Source organism: Salmo trutta, chromosome 20, assembly GCF_901001165.1.
Source record: "Salmo trutta chromosome 20, fSalTru1.1, whole genome shotgun sequence".
In the NCBI taxonomy this organism is placed as follows: domain Eukaryota; kingdom Metazoa; phylum Chordata; class Actinopteri; order Salmoniformes; family Salmonidae; genus Salmo; species Salmo trutta.
The window spans coordinates 24,730,788-24,751,763 of NC_042976.1; the positions used below are offsets into that span (position 1 = coordinate 24,730,788).

At 40.5% G+C, this 20,976-nt stretch overlaps 1 protein-coding gene across 1 annotated transcript; it reads left to right on the plus strand.

Moving 5' to 3' along the window:
- The first annotated feature begins 8,590 nt into the window (after positions 1-8,590).
- On the plus strand, positions 8,591-19,991 carry LOC115155744 (insulin-induced gene 2 protein). Its single transcript, XM_029702658.1, has 7 exons — positions 8,591-8,851; positions 15,138-15,416; positions 15,527-15,620; positions 16,240-16,364; positions 16,750-16,916; positions 17,901-18,000; positions 18,122-19,991. Exons 2-7 carry the CDS (start codon positions 15,243-15,245, stop codon positions 18,161-18,163), a joined length of 702 nt encoding a protein of 233 aa, XP_029558518.1. The 5' UTR covers positions 8,591-8,851; positions 15,138-15,242; the 3' UTR covers positions 18,164-19,991.
- The last annotated feature ends 985 nt before the right edge of the window (positions 19,992-20,976 follow it).

A 20,976-nucleotide genomic window follows, 5' to 3' on the forward strand; every position in this document is an offset into this window, starting at 1 on the left:
ATTTCAATGGGAGCCAACAGTGATTAGCATTAGAATCCTGGTCCTCATAGGGGTGAGGACACACTGGCCAATCTGTAATCAGCGTTCCACAGACTTGCTCACAAGGGATACGGAATGCTTTGTCATTATCATTCAAGATGCCACACACATGCTGGTGTTGGTGTTTCTGTTTTACCAGCTAAATAACATTAGCATTTTGCCTATAGACGCAATAATTTTCCTCGACAATGATGAATTAGTAGACTTGTAACCACAAATAACTACCCTCTGTTTCTAAAGTTTCAGTATATATTCTTTCCCATCCTGTGTTTCTTTCTCATTTATTTAGAATGATAGAAAGCACTGTGTGTCCCTGTGTGCCTGCATACCTTGCTCCTTAAAAACCTCACGGAATGCAACTATGGAGGATTTTACATTCCATTATTACTCTGGTTCATTAGGCAATACCACACATGTGATGGTTGGTATTTCATTGTTGCTGTAAATGTCAATAAACCTTCTGAGGGAGGTACTTGCACGTTTCTCTATTCATTCCTGGCTTGTCTTCTGAACACAACACAGTACAGATGTTCATGGAGACTCACAGAATGTCAGTCAGGCACAGAGAGAGACAATATGTCAAGCCCTTGTGAGTTATTCCTGATCCACACTGTGAGCCCTGGGGACCTGGGGACATGCTGGAACAAGCAAACATGTTTTCAAAAACACAGACTTTTCTTGGCACAGATGTGCATAGGTGGAATTTCAAATAAGGCGTTTCATTAATTTAGTTTATGTTTGATAATACTCTCAATTCTCTATGGCATTTAGACAACAACTTTAGTAATATTATGTTTCAAATGATTGAAGACAACCACCATCGTCCCCCACACGCAACGGCATAAAATATGTTACATGTATTTATTGGTCAGGCAGCCCCAGTGAAACACATATACTCAGCCATTTTACTTTGTTGCCCTCAGTGGTTTTCAGTATTAAATAACACCTCTGAGAGCCTGAGAGTTACGGTGGCACTGCAAAACGCATCTATTATCCCTGTCTGGGGATTGGTGGGCGAGTCAGGGAGGGGAGGGGGTTAGGGGTTAATTAGAGACAACAGAAAGGTCAGGGGGCCTATTATGTCTGAGCTGAGATCTGTAACGGGCCAATAGGGGGTGACTTTAAAGAGAGGCGACAGCTGACCCCACCCTGCACCTTCCCCATCAGTCACATTTATACCATGGTTGTGTCTGACTGGGACACACGGGACTAGTAATGAAAATGTCCTTAACATTAAGCCAGTCAGGATGATGAATTGGGTCCCCAGCCATTTTCTCTCAGCATCACGGGGCCTCCAAATAGCCGTTGACAACTAATTGAAACCCCCTCTGCATCCTGCCTGTACCTAGCAGGCTCCCTCTATCACTCTGATTATTAGGGTTAAGGACATCTCCCTGGGGATTGTTGGTACTGCTGAAGTGGATGGGACTTGTAGAGTCACCCAATTGAATCCAGAAAACCCAAGATGATAACAGTTCTAAATGAATTAACCACGTGCTCTTCTTCTTCTCCTCTATGTGACTTTATGTTCTAGCCATCCAGTGGAAAAGATACTGTTGATGTTGAAAGTGTTTACACTGGTGTGCTGGAAAGTAGTTTAGTGACAGCTTTTCCTACTGTATGTGAGAATTTTTTTGTTAAATCCTTTCAACTATCTCTGTGTCAAATAAGTCAAAAGGCTGTTGTGTCCCCCAAAGTATAGCAGACAAATATCCCTGTCCTGCTCCTCACTGCATACTCAATCAGTAACATGATCCCCTTCTTTCCCCTGTCATCTTTCATTCAAGATGGCTGCACAACTTCTCCTCTCAAGTTTCTTATCACTGTTCACTCAACACATTCGATTTGCTCCAGCATGTGATCTAATAGGCTTATGCTATGGAGGTGAGGCAGTCACAGTGTGGAGTGGATCATAGTCAATCCCCAATCACATTTACACTTGAATTTGGTATTCAGTATTCATGGCCTAGTGCTCATGCTGGGGTTTAAAGGATTATACACCTCTCATGATGCCTTCTCAAAGTTTCACAGACCATCCACGCTCACTCGGTTTACTATGATTTATTGTTATGTTTAATACTACAACTCTGGATTTCATGCAATGGATAGACCAACCATGTAAATAGTCCCTAATGACAAGTCAGATGTGATCTATATTAAATACATTATTTAATCAACACTGCTAAGATATATAAATTGAACGACAGTACTAGTCAAAGGTTTGGACCCACATACTCATTCAAGGGTTTTTCTTTATTTTGACTATTTTCTACATTGTAGAATAATAGTGAAGACATCAAAACTATTAAATAATACATATGGAATCATATAGTAACCATAAAAGTGTTAAACAAATCAAAATATATTTTAGATTTTAGATTCTTCAATGTAGCCATCCTTTGCCTTGATGACAGCTTTGCACACTCTTGGCATTCTCTCAACCAGCTTCATGAGGAATGCTTTTCCAACAGTCTTGAAGGAGTTCCCACATATACTGAGCACTTGTTGGCTGCTTTTCCTTCACTCTGCGGTCCAACCCATCCCAAACCATCTCAATTGGGTTGAGGTCAGGTGATTGTGGGGCCCAGGTCATCTGATGCAGCACCCCATAGCCCTCCTTGGTCAAATAGCCTTTACACAGCCTGGAGGTGTGTTTTGGGGCGTTGTCTTGATGAAAAACAAATGATAGTCCCACTAAGTGCAAACCAGATGGGATGGTGTAACGCTGCAGAATGCTGTGGTAGCCATGCTGGGTAAGTGTGCCTTGAATTCTAAATAAATCACAGACAGTGTCACCAGCAAAGCACCCCCACACGGCGGTTGGAACTTTTGTTGTGTTTGGGTTTTTCTTTATTTTTACTATTTTGTAAATTTGTTTAACACCAAAAAAGTTTTAAACAAAAAAAAATAGATTTTACATTTGATATTCTTCAAAGTAGCCACCCTTTGCCTTGATGACAGCTTTGCACACTCTTGGCATTCTCTCAACCAGCTTCATGAGGTAGTCACCTCGAATGCATTTCAATTAACCAGTGTGCCTTGTTAAAAGTTAATATGTGGAATTTCTTTCCTTCTTAATGCGTTTGAGCCAATCAGTTGTGTTGTGATAAGGTAGCGGTAGTATACAGAAGATAGCCCTATTTGGTAGAAGCCCAAGTCCATATTATGGCAAGAACAGCTCAAATAAGCAAAGAGAAACAACAGTCCATCATTACTTTAAGACATGTCAATTCGGAAAATGTTGAGAACTTTGAAAGTTTCATCAAGTGCTACGATGAAACTGGCTCTCATGAGGATCGCCATAGGAAAGGAAAACCCAGAGTTTCCTCCACTACAGAGCATAAGTTCATTAGAGTTAACTGCACCTCAGATTGCAGCCAATATAAAGGCTTCATAGAGTTCAAGTAACAGACACATCTCAACATCAACTGTTCAAAGGAGACTGTGTGAATCAGGCATTCATGGTCGAATTGCTGCAAAGAAACCACAACTAAAGGACACCAATAAGAAAAAGGGACTTGCTTGGACCAAGAAACAAGAGCAATGGACATTTGACCGGTGGAAATCTGTCCTTTGGTGTGATGAGTCTAAATTAGTGATTTTTGGTTCCAACCGCTGTGTATTTGTGAGACACAGAGTAGGTGAACGGATGACCTCTGCATGTGTGGTTCCCTCCATGAACCACGGAGGAGGAGGTGTGATGGTGTGGGGGTGCTTTGCAGGAACTCTTAATCAGAATGGCTACCCCAACATTCTGCAGTGATACGCCATCCTATCTGGTTTGCACTTAGTGGGACTATCATTTATTTTTTAACACGAAAATGACCCAAAACACACCTCCAGGCTGTGTAATGGCTATTTGACAAAGGAGAGTGATGTAGTGCTGCATCAGATGACTTGGCCTCCACAATCACCTGACCTCAACCCAATTGAGATGGTTTGGGATGAGTTGGATGGCAGAGTGAAGGAAAAGCAGCCAACAAGTACTCAGCATATGTGGGAACTCCATCAAGACTGTTGGTAAAGCATTCCTTGTGAAGCTGATTGAGAGAATGCCAAAGCTGTCAAAAGCTGTGTGCAAAGCTGTCATCAAGGCAAAGGTTGGCTACTTCGAAGAATCTAAAATCTAAAATCTATTTTTCTCTAAAATCTAAAAAATCTAAAATCTAAAACACTTTTTTGGTTACTACATGATTCTATATGTGTTATTTCATAGTTTTAATAGCTTAGCTATAATAGTAAAATATAAAGAAATATCCTTGAATGAGTAGATGTGTCCACACTTTTGACTGGTACTGTATGTATTTTAATTTAAACCACTTTTGTGTATTTTGTGTGATATATCAAAGACAGGCTTTGCTTTTATCCTACCTGGGCAGAGCTTGGGCTTTCCCTGTATTCAAAACCAAGTGGGAAGGTGGTATTTACCAGATAAGACTGGGAAAAATCCATTTGAACGCCACTCCAACTGGTAATTAGCTACTAGTGGGAAACTCGTTTATCATCCCTGAGCTCCAGCTTCTCTAATGCCGCATTCACACGCTAGTCAGAACTAGGAAACTGGGAAATGTTTGACTTGCTAACTGGTTGTAGTTAATCACAAGTTGGACATTTATGAGTTTACTAGTTCCCACTAGCATCACATGCTGACCTCTGATGTCACCTACTCAGGAAATGACCCCGATAACAGCATTTTCAGCAGTTAAAGGTTTTTTTAAAGCATTATATTAATATGTTTTTTGAACACTGTAATTTATTAACAAACACAATAGCTGTACTTTTAGTTTATGGTTGACGACGGAGCTTATTGGACATTAGCCAATCGGCGTTTCTCAACAAGTTCAAAGCATGTGCATGCAACTGGTATTTACGACTTCACAACTGGTAATTTCCACCTTATGAGGTGTGGGTAAGATGGTGGACAGGAAAAAAAGGAGAAAAGTGGAACATATTATAAATAAATATGGAATGTGGGAATGCACAAGCCTTCTGGAAGATCTGATAATGGAGAATATGGCGGACAGGAAAAAAGTGAGTAATGTGGAACATGTTTTCAGTGAATATAGAGAGGTGGATCACACAGAACTTTTAGAAGAGCTACAGAAGGAAATTTAATGTGACGAGAGTGAGGATGAATTAACTACGGTGGCAGATGTGGTAAAGACTGCCAAGTTTGAGCCTCGTCCTGGTGATGACAAAGATGATTCTGGCCCAGTGGGAGTGAGATTTTTGGAGAGAATGGATCCTTGCCTTCTGGCAGATCCATATGTGGTGTCATGTTGGGTTGAGAAGAGGTTGGGAAATGTTGAGCCGGGGAAAGTGAAACTAAGTGGAATCGTGATGATTTTTTGCATTTCTGCCATCCAGAGGGAGTGTGTGCACCGCGCAACTGGGGACAAGAACTGTGACTTGCTTTCCTCTATAGAGCAGGGTTCCATTGAAAGGAGTGATAACTGGAGTTGCATTAAGTGTTGAGGAGGATCAACCTAAGTTGAAGGTTCCTGGGGTCTGTGACGTCTGCTGTTTCATGCGACACAGACGTGGTGGAGAGCATGGCGAAGCAGAGAAGACACTGTCTGTACTACTGAGTTGTGATGCAGTCTTTACCAGATCAAGTCAAGTTAAGATGTGTCAGTTATCCCATGAGAGCTTTTGTCCTGAATCCATTACGGTGTTTTAGGTGACAAGCTTATGGTCATGTGCTAGCAGTGTGTAGGAAGGAGATTCCTAGATGTGAGAAGTGTGCAGGAGGACATGAGACAAAGGATTGTGTGGTATCGGTGGAAAAAGTTGTGTGTGTGTGTAAACTGTAGGGGTACCCATGGTGCTGGAGATCAGAGGTGTCAGGTGAGAGAAAAGCAGGTTGAGGTTCCCAGGATGGGAGTAGTACAGAAGGTGTCATATGCTGAGGCACTGAAGAGAGTAGTAGAAGAGGATGGGTCCAGGGAGAGGGATCCTCTTAATTTAAGAGGCAGAGGCCAATGGAGAGTGATAGGAATAACATGTGCTTCTGTAGGGTTGTTTTTTGGCGTTCATGGCCATGGTTGTCAATTGTACCGCATGGAATGGAATGTAAACCGCAGAGGATAGATGTTGTGGTGGTATCTGCAGAGAAGATATTGAGTGTACGAGATTTTACAGCAGAACAGTTAAAATATGTTTGTTTTTTCTCACAAAGTGTACTGAATTCATACTACAGAATAATAGGCTAATACACAGACAATACATGCACCTATAATATTTGTTTGCCATAATACCAAAGAAGAAGAAGATGAATTTAAGCCTTCCCACTTGATTATGAACATTTTCAGTGGTGAAAAAAGTACCCAATTGTCATACTTGAGTAAAAGTAAAGATAACTTAATAGAAAATGACCCAGGTAAAAGTTAGTCACCCAGTAAAATACTACTTGAGTAAAATTCTAAAAGTATTTGGTTTTAAATATACTTAAGTATCAAATGTAAATGTAATTGCTAAAATATATCAAAGTAAAAGTATAAATCATTTCAAATTGAATATGGTAAGCAAACCAAGTGGCACAATTGTCTAGTTTTTATTTATCGATAGCCAGGGGCCAACGCTCAGATATAATTTCCAAACAAAGCATTTGAGTCCACCAGATCAGAGGCAGTAGCGATGACCAGGGTTGTTCTCTTGATAATACAACTCTCCTTCCGTGGCCTCCAACTGCTCTTAAATGCAAGTAAAACTAAATGCATGCCCTTCAACCGATCACTGCCCGCCCGTCCAGCATCACTACTCTGGACGGTTCTGACTTAGAATACATGGACAACTACAAATACCTAGGTGTCTGGTTAGACTGTAAACTCTCCTTCCAGACTCACATTAAGCATCTCCAATCCAAAATTAAATCTAGAATCGGCTTCCTATTTCGCAACAAAGCATCCTTTACTCATGCTGCCAAATATACCCTCGTAAAACTGACCATCCTACCGATCCTCGACTTTGGCGATGTAATTTATAAAATAGCCTCCAACACTCTACTCTACAAATTGGATGCAGTCTATCACAGTGCCATCTGTTTTGTCACCAAAGCCCCATATACTACCCACCACTGTGACCTGTACTCTCTTGTTGGCTGGCCACGCTTCATACTCGTCGCCAAACCCACTGGCTCCAGGTCATCTACAAGTCTTTGCTAGGTAAAGCCCCACCTTATCTCAGCTCACTGGTCACCATAGCAGCACCCACTCATAGCACGGGCTCCAGCAGGTATATCTCACTGGTCACCCCCAAAGCCAATTCCTCCTTTGGCCGCCTTTCCTTCCAGTTCTCTGCTGCCAATGACTGGAACGAACTGCAAAAATTACTGAAGCTGGAGACTCATATCTCCCTCACTAGCTTTAAGCACCAGCTGTCAGAGCAGCTCACAGATCACTGCACCTGTACATAGCCCATCTGTAAACAGCCCATCCAACTACCTCATCCCCATACTGTATTTATTTATTTATCTTGCTTCTTTGCACCCCAGTATCTCTACTTGCACATTCATCTTCTGCACATCTACCATTCCAGTGTTTAATTGCTATATTGTAATTTACTTCCCTCCCTTATCTTACCTTATTTCTACTCACTGTATATAGACTTTTTGTTTTCTTTTTTTTATACTGTATTATTGACTGTATGTTTGTTTATTCCATGTGTAACTCTGTGTTGCTGTATGTCGAACTGCTATGCTTTATCTTGGCCAGGTCGCAGTTGTAAATGAGAACTTGTTCTCAACTAGCCTACCTGGTTAAATAAAGGTGAACATTTAAAAAAATATATATATAATAATAATAAATAGGCACGTGAATTTGACAATTTCAATTTTCTGTCCTGCTAAGCATTCAAATGTAATGAGTACTTTTGGGTGTCAGGGAAAATGTACAGAGTAAAAAGTACATTATTTTCTTTAGGAATGTAGTGAAGTAAAAGTTGTCAAAAATATAAATAGCAAAGTAAAGTACAGATACCCTCAACAACTACTTAAGTAAAAAAAACTTGAAAGTACTACTTAAGTACTTAAACCACTGAAGGCTGCTGAGGGGAGGACAGCTCATAATAATGGCTGAAACGGAGCAAATGGAACGATTCCACCTATTCCGCTCCAATCAAGATCACGAGTCTGTTCTCCCTAATTAAGGTGCCACCAACCTCCTGTGCGCTGAACATTGTTTTAGAACAACGTGTCGGTTGGTCAATGTGTACATGAGGTTACGTCATGGTATACATGCAGAGATATTAGAGAAAGGAGATGGACGTCTCTTTGAGCAATGACTGGTGGAACGTTAAACGCCCCACTCAGCAAACTGTCGACCAATCGCGTTGCCATTGTCGTTTTTACGTCACCAGGTTGCTAAGCATGTCGTCACGCAGTGCCTTCTCAAAGTCAGGGTATGAGTCGAGAAATTCTAAAGCTAGCAAATATTACAGAGAACAAGTTAATTGTCTCATATCTTGAAAAATATTTGTAATGTTGTACTTTTTGTTGGGGTTTTGAGCTTGCACTCAATTGACTCTCATTCAACCCTTGAAGGACAGCTCTCCTTGTCCCAGAATAGCCCAGAATGCATTATGTAGCCCATTGATGACGCACAGGCAACGCACACAGTTGAAGTTAATATGATTTCAATTAAGTTTCTCATCTCCTTGAAAGTATCTCTGGTTTTAGAAGCTGAATCCGGTTCATCGGAAGTTAGTGAGAAGGTTCATTTCGAAGCTAGGTCTCAAACTCCTGTTAACTACATAAAAACATAACGTGGAATGTGTACTTTACAATTTTAGAAAATATACTTTTTACAAGTTGAAGGTAAGATTTCTTATTTATTTAAAGGCAAATAGCTTGTGGATATCAGTCACATCAGCTGACTGACGAAGCTCGCTGACTAGCTAACTAGTCAGCTAGCTATGCTTATCAACAAAATGTGTTTACTGATTATCGTCAGTCAGCTATGTACAAATTACTTAGTAACAAAATCGTTTGTTATTTTACACGATATAGTTAGCTAACGTAAACTAATCATTGTTTGTATCCAACATTGTTTTGAAAAGTATAATGCTAGCTAGCTACAGTAGTTAGCTGGCTATCTTCTAGCATTACAGTAGCTCGATAGCTAAGGTCATCACAATTAGCTAACTAGGTAGCTTACTAATGTTACGTTGCTCTGCAAATTCTGACACACGTTACTGTTGTATCAGCTCTCAGTTCGTAGATGAAACGTTTTATGCATGTAGGTAGTTAGCTAGGTCTTAAAGTAGCGAGCCATATGACAAACATGATGTGTTAAATCATTTTCTGATGTTAAGCATACACTACATGGCCAAAAGTATGTAGATACCTGCTTGTCTAACGTCTCATTACAACATCATAAGCGTTGATATGGAGTTGGTCCCCCTTTGCGACTATATCAGCCTCCACTCTTCTGGTAAGGCTTTCCACTAGATGTTGGAACATTGCTGCTGGGACTTGCTTTCATTCAGCCACAAGAGTATTCGTGAGATCGGGCACTGATGTTGGGCAATTAGGTCTTGCTCGCAGTCGTCGTTCCATTTCATGTGCTCGATTGGGTTGACGTCAACTCAGATGCATCTGTCGGACTGCCAGATGGTGAAGCATGATTAATCACTCCAGAGAACGCGTTTCCACTGCTCCAGAGCCCAATGGCAGCGAGCTTTACACCACTCAAGCCGACGCTTGGCATTGCGCATGGTGATCTTAGGCTTGTGTGCGGCTGCTCGACCATGGAAATTTCATGACGCTCCTGAGGAACAGTTATTGTGCTGATGTTGCTTCCAGAGGCAGTTTGGGACTCTGTAGTGAGTGTTGCACCCGAGGACAGATACTTTTTACACACTACACGCTTCAGCTCTCAGCGGTCCCTTTCTGTGAGCTTGTGTGGCATACCACTTCATGGCTGAGTCGTTGTTGCTCCTAGACGTTTCCACTTCACAACAGCACTTACAGTTGACCAGGGCAGCTGTTGCAGGGCTGAAATTGTATGAACTGACTTGTTGGAAAGGTGGCATCCTATGACGGTGCCACGTTAAGTCACTGAGCTCTTCAGTACAGGCCATTCTGAAGCCAATGTTTCGCTATGGAGATTGCATGGATGTGTGTTCAATTTTATACACCTGTCAGCAACTGGTGTGGCTGAAATAGATGAATTCACTCATTTGAAGGGGTGTCCCCATACCAGTGGCCATGTAGTGTGTTTTGGTGTATGTAAAGCCAAATTACTGTAAAGTCTATACCTGTCGTATTCGGTGCATGTGACCAATGCAATTAGATTTTACTCTTCTTGAGACTATAAATAAATTAACTGTAGAATATGAATATTGTAGTTAATGCATTAACATAGATTACCACATTGAGTCATAATACCCATAAGTTTGCGGTCAAACAGGGAAATGGTTCCAGTTGTTTTTTCCACCATACTCCCCCCCCCCCCCCCCCCAAAAAAAAATGTTAACTCTTAATAAGGGCTGTGTTCCATGTAGGTTTACCCTGGTGTGAAGTTTTGATAACCGTGTAAATCTCGAGGACAAGGTGACTTTTTTATCAATATATTCTTCTGTATTTACCCCACAAAATGAAACGCTAATTAGCTGCCAATGTGGCTATCATAAACTACAAATGCCATAATGATGTGGATGAGACTGCCAAATTGAGGCAAAGGTAAGTATCTCTGGATTAACTATCTGTTAGCCAAATGTGGTACGTTTCTTTTAAATGGACCTTTCTGTGAACCGTCTTGTGCAAGTTTTAAATTGACACAATACCTATTAGCAAAGCTGTCTGCGAGAGATGACATGCTGGAGCTTACAGGGATTTGTAGTCTTGCATGATGTCTACTTTGATGCTAATAGCATTTTCAAATCTGAGAGTAAATAAAGCAGAAATATGTTGATTAAAGTCACATTTTCCGAGAGATTTACATGGTTATCAAAACGTCACGCCAGGGTAAACCTCCACGAAATACAGGCTTATTTTATTTTAAGTGTTTCTAAAAATGAATGGTGGAAAAAACGATTGGAACCATTTCTCTGTTTTGACCGCTAGGATTTATGGGTATTACGACTCCTCCACTGTGGGGCTCAATTGACTAGCTAGCCAGGGGAAATTCCACAGTAAAAGGGATGCTGAGACTCAGATTTTTCATTTTAAAATGTTTGTCAAACAAAAACCAATGATTTGCAAATTTTAAACAAGGCAACATTAAACATGTTGTCCCCCAGGAATAATGCAGCTTGTGACTGCTTGGTAAGTACGTTTTGTCTTATGACAGCTGGTTGTATGATATTAAAAAATAATTTGAAAAAGCAACCAATCATTGTAATTTTTTAAATGACATATCTCTATGGAAAGATACATAATTCACCGAGCTGTCATCAAAATCGGGCTAGTGGTGTCAGATCGCGTGTGACTAAAGAACGTATTCATACCTCTTGACTTATTCCACATTTTGTGTTACAGCCTGAATTTTTTTCTTTCACCAATCTACACACAATACCCCATAATGACAAAGTGAAAACATGTTTTAGATGTATTGAAAATGATAAACGAAAATATCTAATTTACGTAAGTATTCACACCTTTGAGCCAATGCATGTTAGAATCACCTTGGGCAGTGATTACAGTTGAGTCTTTTTGGGTAAGCCTCTAAGAGTTTTGCACACCTGGATTGTACAATATTTGCACATTATTATTTAAACAATTCTTCAAGCTCTGTCAAGTTGGTTGTTGATCATTGATAAGTAGCCATTTTCAAGTCTTGACAGAGATTTTCAAGCCGGTTTAAGTCCAAACTGTAACTAGGCCACTCGGGAACATTCAATGTCGTCTTGGTAAGCAACTCCAGTGTATATGTGGCCTTGTGTTTTAGATTATTGTCCTGCTGAAAGGTGAATTTGTCTCCCAGTGTCTGATGGAAAGCGGACTGAACCAGGTTTTCCTCTAGGATTTTGCCTGTGCTTAGCTCTATTCCGTTTATTTTTATCCTAAGAAAAACTCCCTAGTCATTGCCAATGACAAGCATATCCATAACATGATGCAGCCACCACTATGCTTGAAATGATGACGAGTAGTACTCAGTGATGTGTTTCTGGATTTGCCCCAAACATAACTTTATGTCCTGAATACAAAAAGTGAATTTTTTTGCCACATTATTTTGTATGCACATAATGTGATTTATTATGGATAGTCAGATTTTTGCACAAAGAATAATTTCCCTAATAATCATTTTTTTTATATGGACACATCTGAAATCCAGCTGCCTGATGGCGCTTTCATAAATGCAGGAAATCACTCCTCAAAATAAACATTCAACCACAGCGACCATGTTATTTTTGGAAAGTATATTTGATTCTGAGTTTGGACATATAACGTTTGTATGTGAGAACTATTTCTAAGATGCAGACATTCAGTTGTTCCGAACTCACTTCACTCGCGCTAAAGAGGGAGGTTTGTGCTACCGGTGCTTTCACATTTGCAGGTCAAATACACAGCTGGAACGCTGATATTATTTTCTTTTTTTGTGTTTTTTTTTAAGGTGTTTACATGTCCTAATAATTTGAAAGATTGCTCAGAATTCAGGTGTTTAAATCGGCATATGCTTACTTTGATTTTGACCTTACACCGATTCAAAGATAAGCAGGATAAGGAGTTTACATGACTATATATTGAATTATTCCTGCACATGTAAACGTACTCAATGTTGTTGATCCATCCTCTGTTTTCTCCTATCACAGCCATTAAACTCTGTAACTGTTTTAAAGCCACCATTGGCTTTATGGTGAAATCCCTGACATGCTGACCAGACCGGATACGTCGCGTGCGTGAGCGTCGCAAAATAAATTTAGAAATCCATGTTAATCAATTATTGCACCCACACTGCTCGCGCACGCCAACAAGTGTCTGCGTTGCCACGGGCTAAAATAGAACTCCTTTCTATTTCTGACACAGATCAGGCTGCAAGTCCTGCCTCTGCCATCTCCTCATTGGTTTATAGAAGCAGGTACCCACGTGCCATCTCCTCATTGGTTATACCCACGTGGGGGATTGAAAGACAAACTGTTTTGCCGGTTGTCGTGGTAATACTATGAAAGTGTAGATGCATCACCATATAAGTTCAAAGATGAAAAAGCCTGGAAGGAGGAGAGATGACTAGAAACAATTCGGTTGGCCGTTTTATGTGTGGATTCAGTTTCGGAGTAGAGGACCTTGTGCATTTCAGGTAAAATAACAACTCAATGTTTATATCCCAGGACAAATTAGCTAGCAACAGAAAGCTAGCTAAATAGGACAAATTAGCTAGCAACAGAAAGCTAGCTAAATAGGACAAATTAGCTAGCAAGTGCAAGCTAACTAGCTACATTGCCATAGATGTTTAATGCATTTCGACCTGTACCCAAATTAATGTAATTGGTTCAGAGTTTGTTTTGGTATTTTAACCTGCGTGTCGTGATCGCGTTTGGTGTAGGGGGACAAAATACATTTATGCACGATAGCGCATGTGCACAGCCGGTTTGGGTTCCGTGTGAGCAGTTTTCTTCCTCTCCGGCAACCGAGGTAGGAAGGATGCCTGTATCTTTGTAGTGACTGGGTGTATTGATGCACCATCCAGTGTAATTAATAACTTCACCATGCACAAAGGAAAATTAAATGTGCTCTTCTTTGCGAGGCATTGGAAAATCTCCCTGGTCTTTGTGGTTGAATAAGTGTTTGAAATTCACTGCTCCACTGCAGAGCCTTACAGATAATTGTATGTGTGGGGTACAGAGTCTTTCAAAAATCATGCTGAACACTTATTGCACACAGTGAGTCCATGCAACTTATTATGTGACTTGTTATGCACATTTTTACTCCTGAACTTATTTAGGCTTGTCATAACAAAGGAGTTGATACTTATGGACTCAAGACATGTATGTTTTTCATTTTTTATGAATTTGTAAACATTTCTAAAAACATAATCCCACTTTGACATAATGGGGTATTATGTAGGCCAGTGACTCAATCTCCATTTAATCAATTTTATATTCAAGCTGTAACACAACAAAATGTGGAAAAGTCAAGCGGTGTGAATACTTCTGAAGGCACCCTTGGGTCAATCAATGTCATTTTGTAAATACCAGCTCTTTATGACAAGACGCATCATTTATCCAAGTTTAGTCAAAATCGGGGCAGTGGTGTCTGATATCGAGTGGATTAAATACACTCCATATCCCTTAGCGTGTGTGCCACGTTCAGAGTCAAACAGATCAAGAGAGATAAACATGCCCATTATAGCGTCACCGGGTGGTCCATAAGAATGTTCTTGCATATGTTGAGTCTAGACAGTGTTTGCAACGTGTACCAAAGGGTCTTACAATACGAATATCCTTCACTGATTTATATGCATTTATGTGCCAGACCACACCCCCATGTGAATGTTTATTGGTCAATAGATGCTGTTTTAGGTACTAGTCTAGAAAAAATTGCATTGAGACCTTTGTACCTAGATACAACATATCAAGGTTTGTGCAGATTGGTCATTAGGTGCCAGTTTTTAAGTGTTTTCTTTCTCAATTCAAGAGGGACCTATGTACCAAATTTCATGACTTAGGTCAATCAGGGTGATGGGCATGACCTTTCAAAAGTAGCATTTTAAAACTTATTATAGCTCCACCATCTGGCCAATCAGTGTAATTTTGTAGTTGCCGGATCTCTGGCAAGATGCATCATTCACCCAAGTTTCGTCATCATCGTGCCAGTGCTATGAGATTGCGTGACTAACATATGGCTGGATGGAGACAGATGCACTGTGCCCTCCCCAATTTCTTCTTGGGGGACGACTAACCATACAACTCTATGCACAAGGACGACTCTTAATATTTCCTTTTGATTTTTTTACAAAAATACATTTACTTGAACAGTGCAGATGCAGAGTTTGGTGACAGAATGATGGCATAAACAGCACAAACTGTCATTCTGTTACCAAACTTTACATCTGCACTGTTCTTGTCCACAGATTTCACAGTCCACACCTCTGGGCTGTCTGTGGTTGGTTGTTGGATCATGTAGCCACACTTGAATACATAAATATGTTCTTGTGTTTCAGGGTGTTGGTGATGTCAGTGGACAGTACGATCACTTGAGGATAAAGTTAGCGTTTCCCTTTTTTCCTCCTGTCCTGGCGTCCACGGTCGCCCCGGCCCTGGCAGCCATGGGCGACTCTACAGTGGTCAGCGACCAGCAGCCGCCCGGACCCAGTCAGACTACTCCTTCCAGAGGACCATACATCGCGGTGATCACAAACAGAAACACCAATCTGGTGATCCGCGGGTTCATGCTGTTCTCTATAGGAGTGTTCCTGGCTTTGGTGCTCAATCTGCTGCAGGTGGACCATGTTTGTTTTTGTCCTTTTAATGATGCATCTCTTGAGCAAGAAAACATTGAAGGAGGTGACAGAGTACTAAAGTAGCTCCTGATTGTTTTCACTTGCTGCAGGTACAGAGGAACGTCACTCTGTTCCCCCCTGATGTCATCAGTAGCATCTTCTCATCAGCATGGTGGGTGCCGCCCTGCTGTGGAACCGCCTCGGGTAGGACGAACACACATACACAGGTTTTTGCCCGCCAGACTTGACTTCTAGAATGATTAAATTGTTGTCCCCTGGGTCTGCAGCACAGAGAGTAGATGTAGCTGCTGTTCCCTAGTGGACCAGTAGAAGGGCACAACAGCCCCAGGCCTCTTTCCCCCTGAGACTGAGACTCCCGTGCTCCACTGCTCAGCCTGGGGGAGTTGGAGGTTTCCGCTGTTACTGCACACTGGGCTGTTTGCATCATGCTGTAGTTATTGGGTTTTATTGACTAGTCAAGACCAGAGCAGCACTTCATGTTTACTGTACATAGTTACTTTAACTTGTCTGGACAGTTCTTGTGTAATATTGAACCTATAACTTTCAAAGGGGGCCAACCTGAAGAGTTTTTTTTTTTTTTTTTTTTGTCATCAGAATAGCGTTGATGCTATGTGGTGGGCTGGCATGGCAGCCTTTCTCTCCACAACAATACTAACAGGAATGTACGGCACGGATTGCTGCTGCAGCAATAAAGCTTATTGTTGATCTCTGATCCTCTCTCCCTATTTCTGCTCCCTCTCACTCTGCAATCCCCTTCCGCTCTCTCCATCTACCGCTCTCTCCATCTACCGCTCTCTCCCAGCAATGATCGGTCTGTTGTATCCATGCATTGATAGTAGGCTCGGCGAGCCCCACAAGTTCAAGCGGGAGTGGTCCAGTGTGATGCGCTGTGTGGCCGTGTTCGTAGGCATCAACCATGCCAGCGCTGTATCCTCTAGGTCTACCTGCCTGTCTGACACTCACTGAATTGATGTGCATACCATAATACAAGATGTACGTAAAAACCTGTTAACCATGGGGCAAAAGCATCCCATGACACTTCCACATTCAAATAAAACTAAGTGTATTTATAATTGCAACACACTTTACAATCAAATTAAAGAAGTAAAATCAAATGAAGCAATAAAGGGGATGAGTAAAGTGCATAAAACACAAAGGATGTGTAAAACAATAAGATTACCAAGCTAAAAGGGTGGGTTTTTAAACGTGATATTCTGTTTACAAGAAAGCACCTTACTCTGAGTAGAAACCATAGTTCCTGTGTGGACTATCCTACTACAAGCTCAGCTGTCCTTAACCCAGGCCCTCTCAGAAAGTGGACTTTGCGAACAACGTGCAGCTGTCCCTGACACTGGCAGCCCTGTCCATCGGCCTGTGGTGGACGTTTGACCGGTCTCGCTCCGGTTTTGGCCTGGGGGTGGTCATCGCCCTGCTGGCCACTCTGTCCACTCAGCTCCTGGTCTACAACGGAGTCTTTCAGTGAGTACTACTACAGTACCTTACAATACAATTTACAGGACATACATATATTATAATAAGGGCTGTTATAACTTTAATAACGCGTTACATTTTTTATGCCTTAAAAAATGTACGCCGTTAATCGGATCTCCATTTCTCTTTTTAATCGCACGTGTTTATGCACGGACCCTATTCCGCACGGACACTGCACTCTGTGGCAGCTGATGTTATGTAGTGCTGTCTGTCTCAAACATCCAATGCGCGCCAGTTCAGAGAAACCATTTTTAAGGAAAACAGAAAATTCAACCATAAACACATTCCCAGATGTTTCTTTAGATAACAGCAAAAACACCATTTGTACAGAAGTAGCTAGCTAGCTATCCAAATGAATGTTTACAATGCAATGGCTGAATGCCTTTTGATTTAACTCTAGCTAACTTCCCACAATGATTTTAATCAGACTAGGACATCCATTCAATTTAGCTACTGTTTATTTCACAGGTCTAAAGAGTTAAGAAAATGATCGTAAGTCAAGTAGTCGCATCTTGTAAATAGTTCATGTTGAAGTAAGCTAAATATAATAGCTGTATTACATGAACTTAGACCTGGCTGAGCTATTGTCTTCTTCTGTTAAATTCATAGCATTGTTGGACAGGTTTAAATGCTCTTTGTATCCATAGAGCCAATATCTTTTTGGGAATTTAGAATGCCTGAAGCTTTAAGTGTGTGTGTGTGTGTGTGTGTGTGTGTGTGTGTGTGTGTGTGTGTGTTAAACTTCAAGAACATTGAAGTTGGCCTACTTAAACATTGGGAGAATTTTGTTTCCTCCATTACAATCAAAGCGTGGTATGGTATACACTGCATTTTAAATGTAATATTACTTTAGGGACATAATTGCAATTCATGTTTTTGTTTTTCAAGAGACAGGAGATATTTCTGTTGAATTTCATGCTCATTTTGGGATTGTCCTATGTTTTAATAGCTGTTCTATTGTTTTTGTTTCAGATATACCTCTCCAGATTTCCTGTACATTCGCTCCTGGTTGCCTTGCATCTTCTTCGCTGGTGTGATAACCATGGGGAACATAGGACGGCAGCTAGCCCTGGTGAGGATCTTTTTTTTATGCTGAATTAAGAATTGTCATAGGTTGTATATATTCATTAAAACCAGAGCTTTTTACTGACTATTCAACTGGCACATTACATTGTCCCTGTTCTTTTTTCCAGTATGAATGCAAACGTATGTCAGGAAAGACTCATCAAGACTGAAAGAACTTCTGGCTATATCAAACTTTTGCTCAAAATATTTAAAAAATTGCAACAAAAAGCCAAAAGGAGGATATAAAAGGACATCTGTATGCAGCGTTGATGGGGATTGGTCAATCTAGGCGGAGGCGGAGCAGTCATGCACAATTATGTGTTTCTGTTTTGCTGAGTGCTGTAGGACAAGACTTTCGATTGGTTGATTCCTTTGTGCCTCTTTTAAGGCCTAGGTGGACGGACAACAGCTAGCTTTATTATAAGCATTCAATGGCTGGCCTAATGAGAGGAATAACAAGAATTGCCGATGTCGTGTGTGTGTGGTAGGTAGGCCCAATCTACAACGCAATCTGTGATTGCAACTCAACAGGCACCAATATTAGTGTCGCTCTGCTGCTGTTCAGGGCACCTCAGCACCAGTGGTGTGAAACTTTTGGCTCCATCGTGCCAAACAGATTTACACACAGGATTATCTGAATTATTTTCTATATTCATCCATTCTTTATATCCTTGATACATTAGTAGAATCTATATAGCCAATATATGTATAGATACATTTATTTCATGCTTTTAAAATGTACAATTATATACATGCATATAGTAGTTTTTTGTTATTTGTTACATGTTGATAATGTCTATTTGCTGGCAGTCATGAGAAGGGGTGAAGTGTTTGTTGTTGCACTTATTTGTGACATCCTAGCGGGATATCAAGGCAACTGGCATACAGGGTCCTGTCGGTATTTCAAACAGCCTTACTTGCCCCTGCTTTTTTACACCTGACCATTTAGGGTCCGTTCAATTGAAATTAAAATGGCTGTTTTGTTAAAAAAAACTAATTTAAATGTGGGAAAAAAATGCTCATAGAAGTTTATGGGCAAATTTCACTTCCTGAATTGAAAACCGAATTGACCTAAACCCTGATCAGTTCAAGTCAGAGACCAGGCTTCCCATTTCATTGTCCATACAGCAGGTGCACACAAGTATCCACATCAGCAGTGGGTTCTTGGGTCAGAGGTAAGCTATTAGTGCTTATTGAGTTGGATGTTTTTTTACATTCAAACCCAAGTTTTCGGTTTTGATGATTATTTTTAAAGGTTAAATGCGTTGTGGGTTGAATGCTGTAATATTACAGAATAAAATAATACATGTCCCTTGATGGCTGCCCATTACTGCATATCACACATTAACATTTTCTCACATTACAAAAATATTTCAGTTGTGTTTATTACATTTGTTTTATTAGATTACTTTTATTTCATTCCAAGCATCTCATCTGTATAGAGCTGATGTCTAACACACTCACTATTTTAGTAGTTCATCAAAGTAAATAAGGCATACTTTCATGACTGTTGAATACCAACTATCAATCACTTAGATACCTCCCGAAGCAACTGCTATCTATCCCTCTCAATTGCCATTCTCCCTCTGTGTCTGCCCCTCACTAACATAGCATAGCGGGGGTAAAATAAACACACAAACCTGACAAGTAGGTGTGGAATGGGTCATTGTAGTTAATTACCAAGTTTTCTGCACTAAACTATGTAGAATATTGGCCTGTTGGAAACTACAACTCCCTACTACATCGCACAGTTTGAGCTTGATCTGATTTATCTATAGGAAAACTGCGCATTGAGCACACAGACAATAATTGAACTGACTTCTGCATTGAAAAAAATATAACATTTGATTCATTAAACAGATATACTACAAGGATATAATACAGTGTTACATTCCTGTATGCAGTTGTACTTGAATTCGAGTTGAGGAACCTCACTTCTCGTTTCCAAGTCTTATTGGAAATGGAGAGCAATAAATAAGGGATGGCATCCTATATCTCGAATTTGTGGCAATGTGTGATTTATTTTTTTATATAATACTTTTGGAAAACCGTAAAATTCGATATTTAACATGAAGGGTTGAATTAGAGGAAGCTCAATGTTTTTAGAAATAAGTGTGTCTGCAGTGTTTTTGTAAAAGATTCATTTTACTGGATATGATAATGTGAACAACCCGCCAATGACTGCATAGGGAAGAGCGTGATCAATATTACAATAACTAACTTGAATGTCCTAGCATGTCAGCGTTAAAGCTATGGGGAATTTTTCTATAAATATGATGAACTAGTTTTATTTAATGCATCTCTTCAGGAAGTGAAGTGGAGGGATTAACTGGTTGAACTGGGATGTTTTCATCTCTAAGAGAAACACTTCATCATGATGCTTAGGCTATTCTACGTGGTTAGATCAATGTGTATTGACGTGAAAATACTGTACTAGTGCTGCAGTCCAAATATACAGTGCCTGCTATGGCAAGGCTGGCCAATCTAACTGGTGTATTCTGCTAATGTGGGTGAAAGTCTCCCGTCTTCACCAGCCTCCCACAATAACAGGCTAATATAGACATATATAAGGAATCATCTGGAGTTAAGAAGCCTTCGTTTGCATGGTTGCTAAATTCCAGCATATATGGATGTTTTATTCTTGGGTTTTACGGTCCTGTATGCGGCAATTTACTGTGTGAATGTTATTGTTCAAGGCTTACTAGCTAAAACAATAGGCGTGATGTGTCATAGCAGAAAGTGGTGCTGTGAAACCTAAACTCCCTCCTGCTAATGAATTCATTAATATCTATTTATTCCTGACAAGTAATTATCTCCTCTCAGAGACTGAGGGTCAGGAGGCAAGTTTGAGAGCAATCCAATACACTGCAAGGAAAAAGTAAGATGGCTCTTTGCCCAACCATTCAACAGGCTCATTAGCATGGTAGTGGATGGTGAGCAGTAGAGAGCTGTTGTCATAACACGTTCCTTTGGAACGTTCACC

Excerpts from the sequence above, each read along its gene's own strand:
- LOC115155744 (XM_029702658.1), top strand. The coding sequence starts at position 15,243 with ATGGGCGACTCTACAGTGGTCAGCGACCAGCAGCCGCCCGGACCCAGT. Across the intron at positions 16,917-17,900 it reads GTCTACAACGGAGTCTTTCA|ATATACCTCTCCAGATTTCC; the intron begins GTGAGTACTACT and ends TTTTTGTTTCAG. Across the intron at positions 18,001-18,121 it reads TAGGACGGCAGCTAGCCCTG|TATGAATGCAAACGTATGTC; the intron begins GTGAGGATCTTT and ends TCTTTTTTCCAG.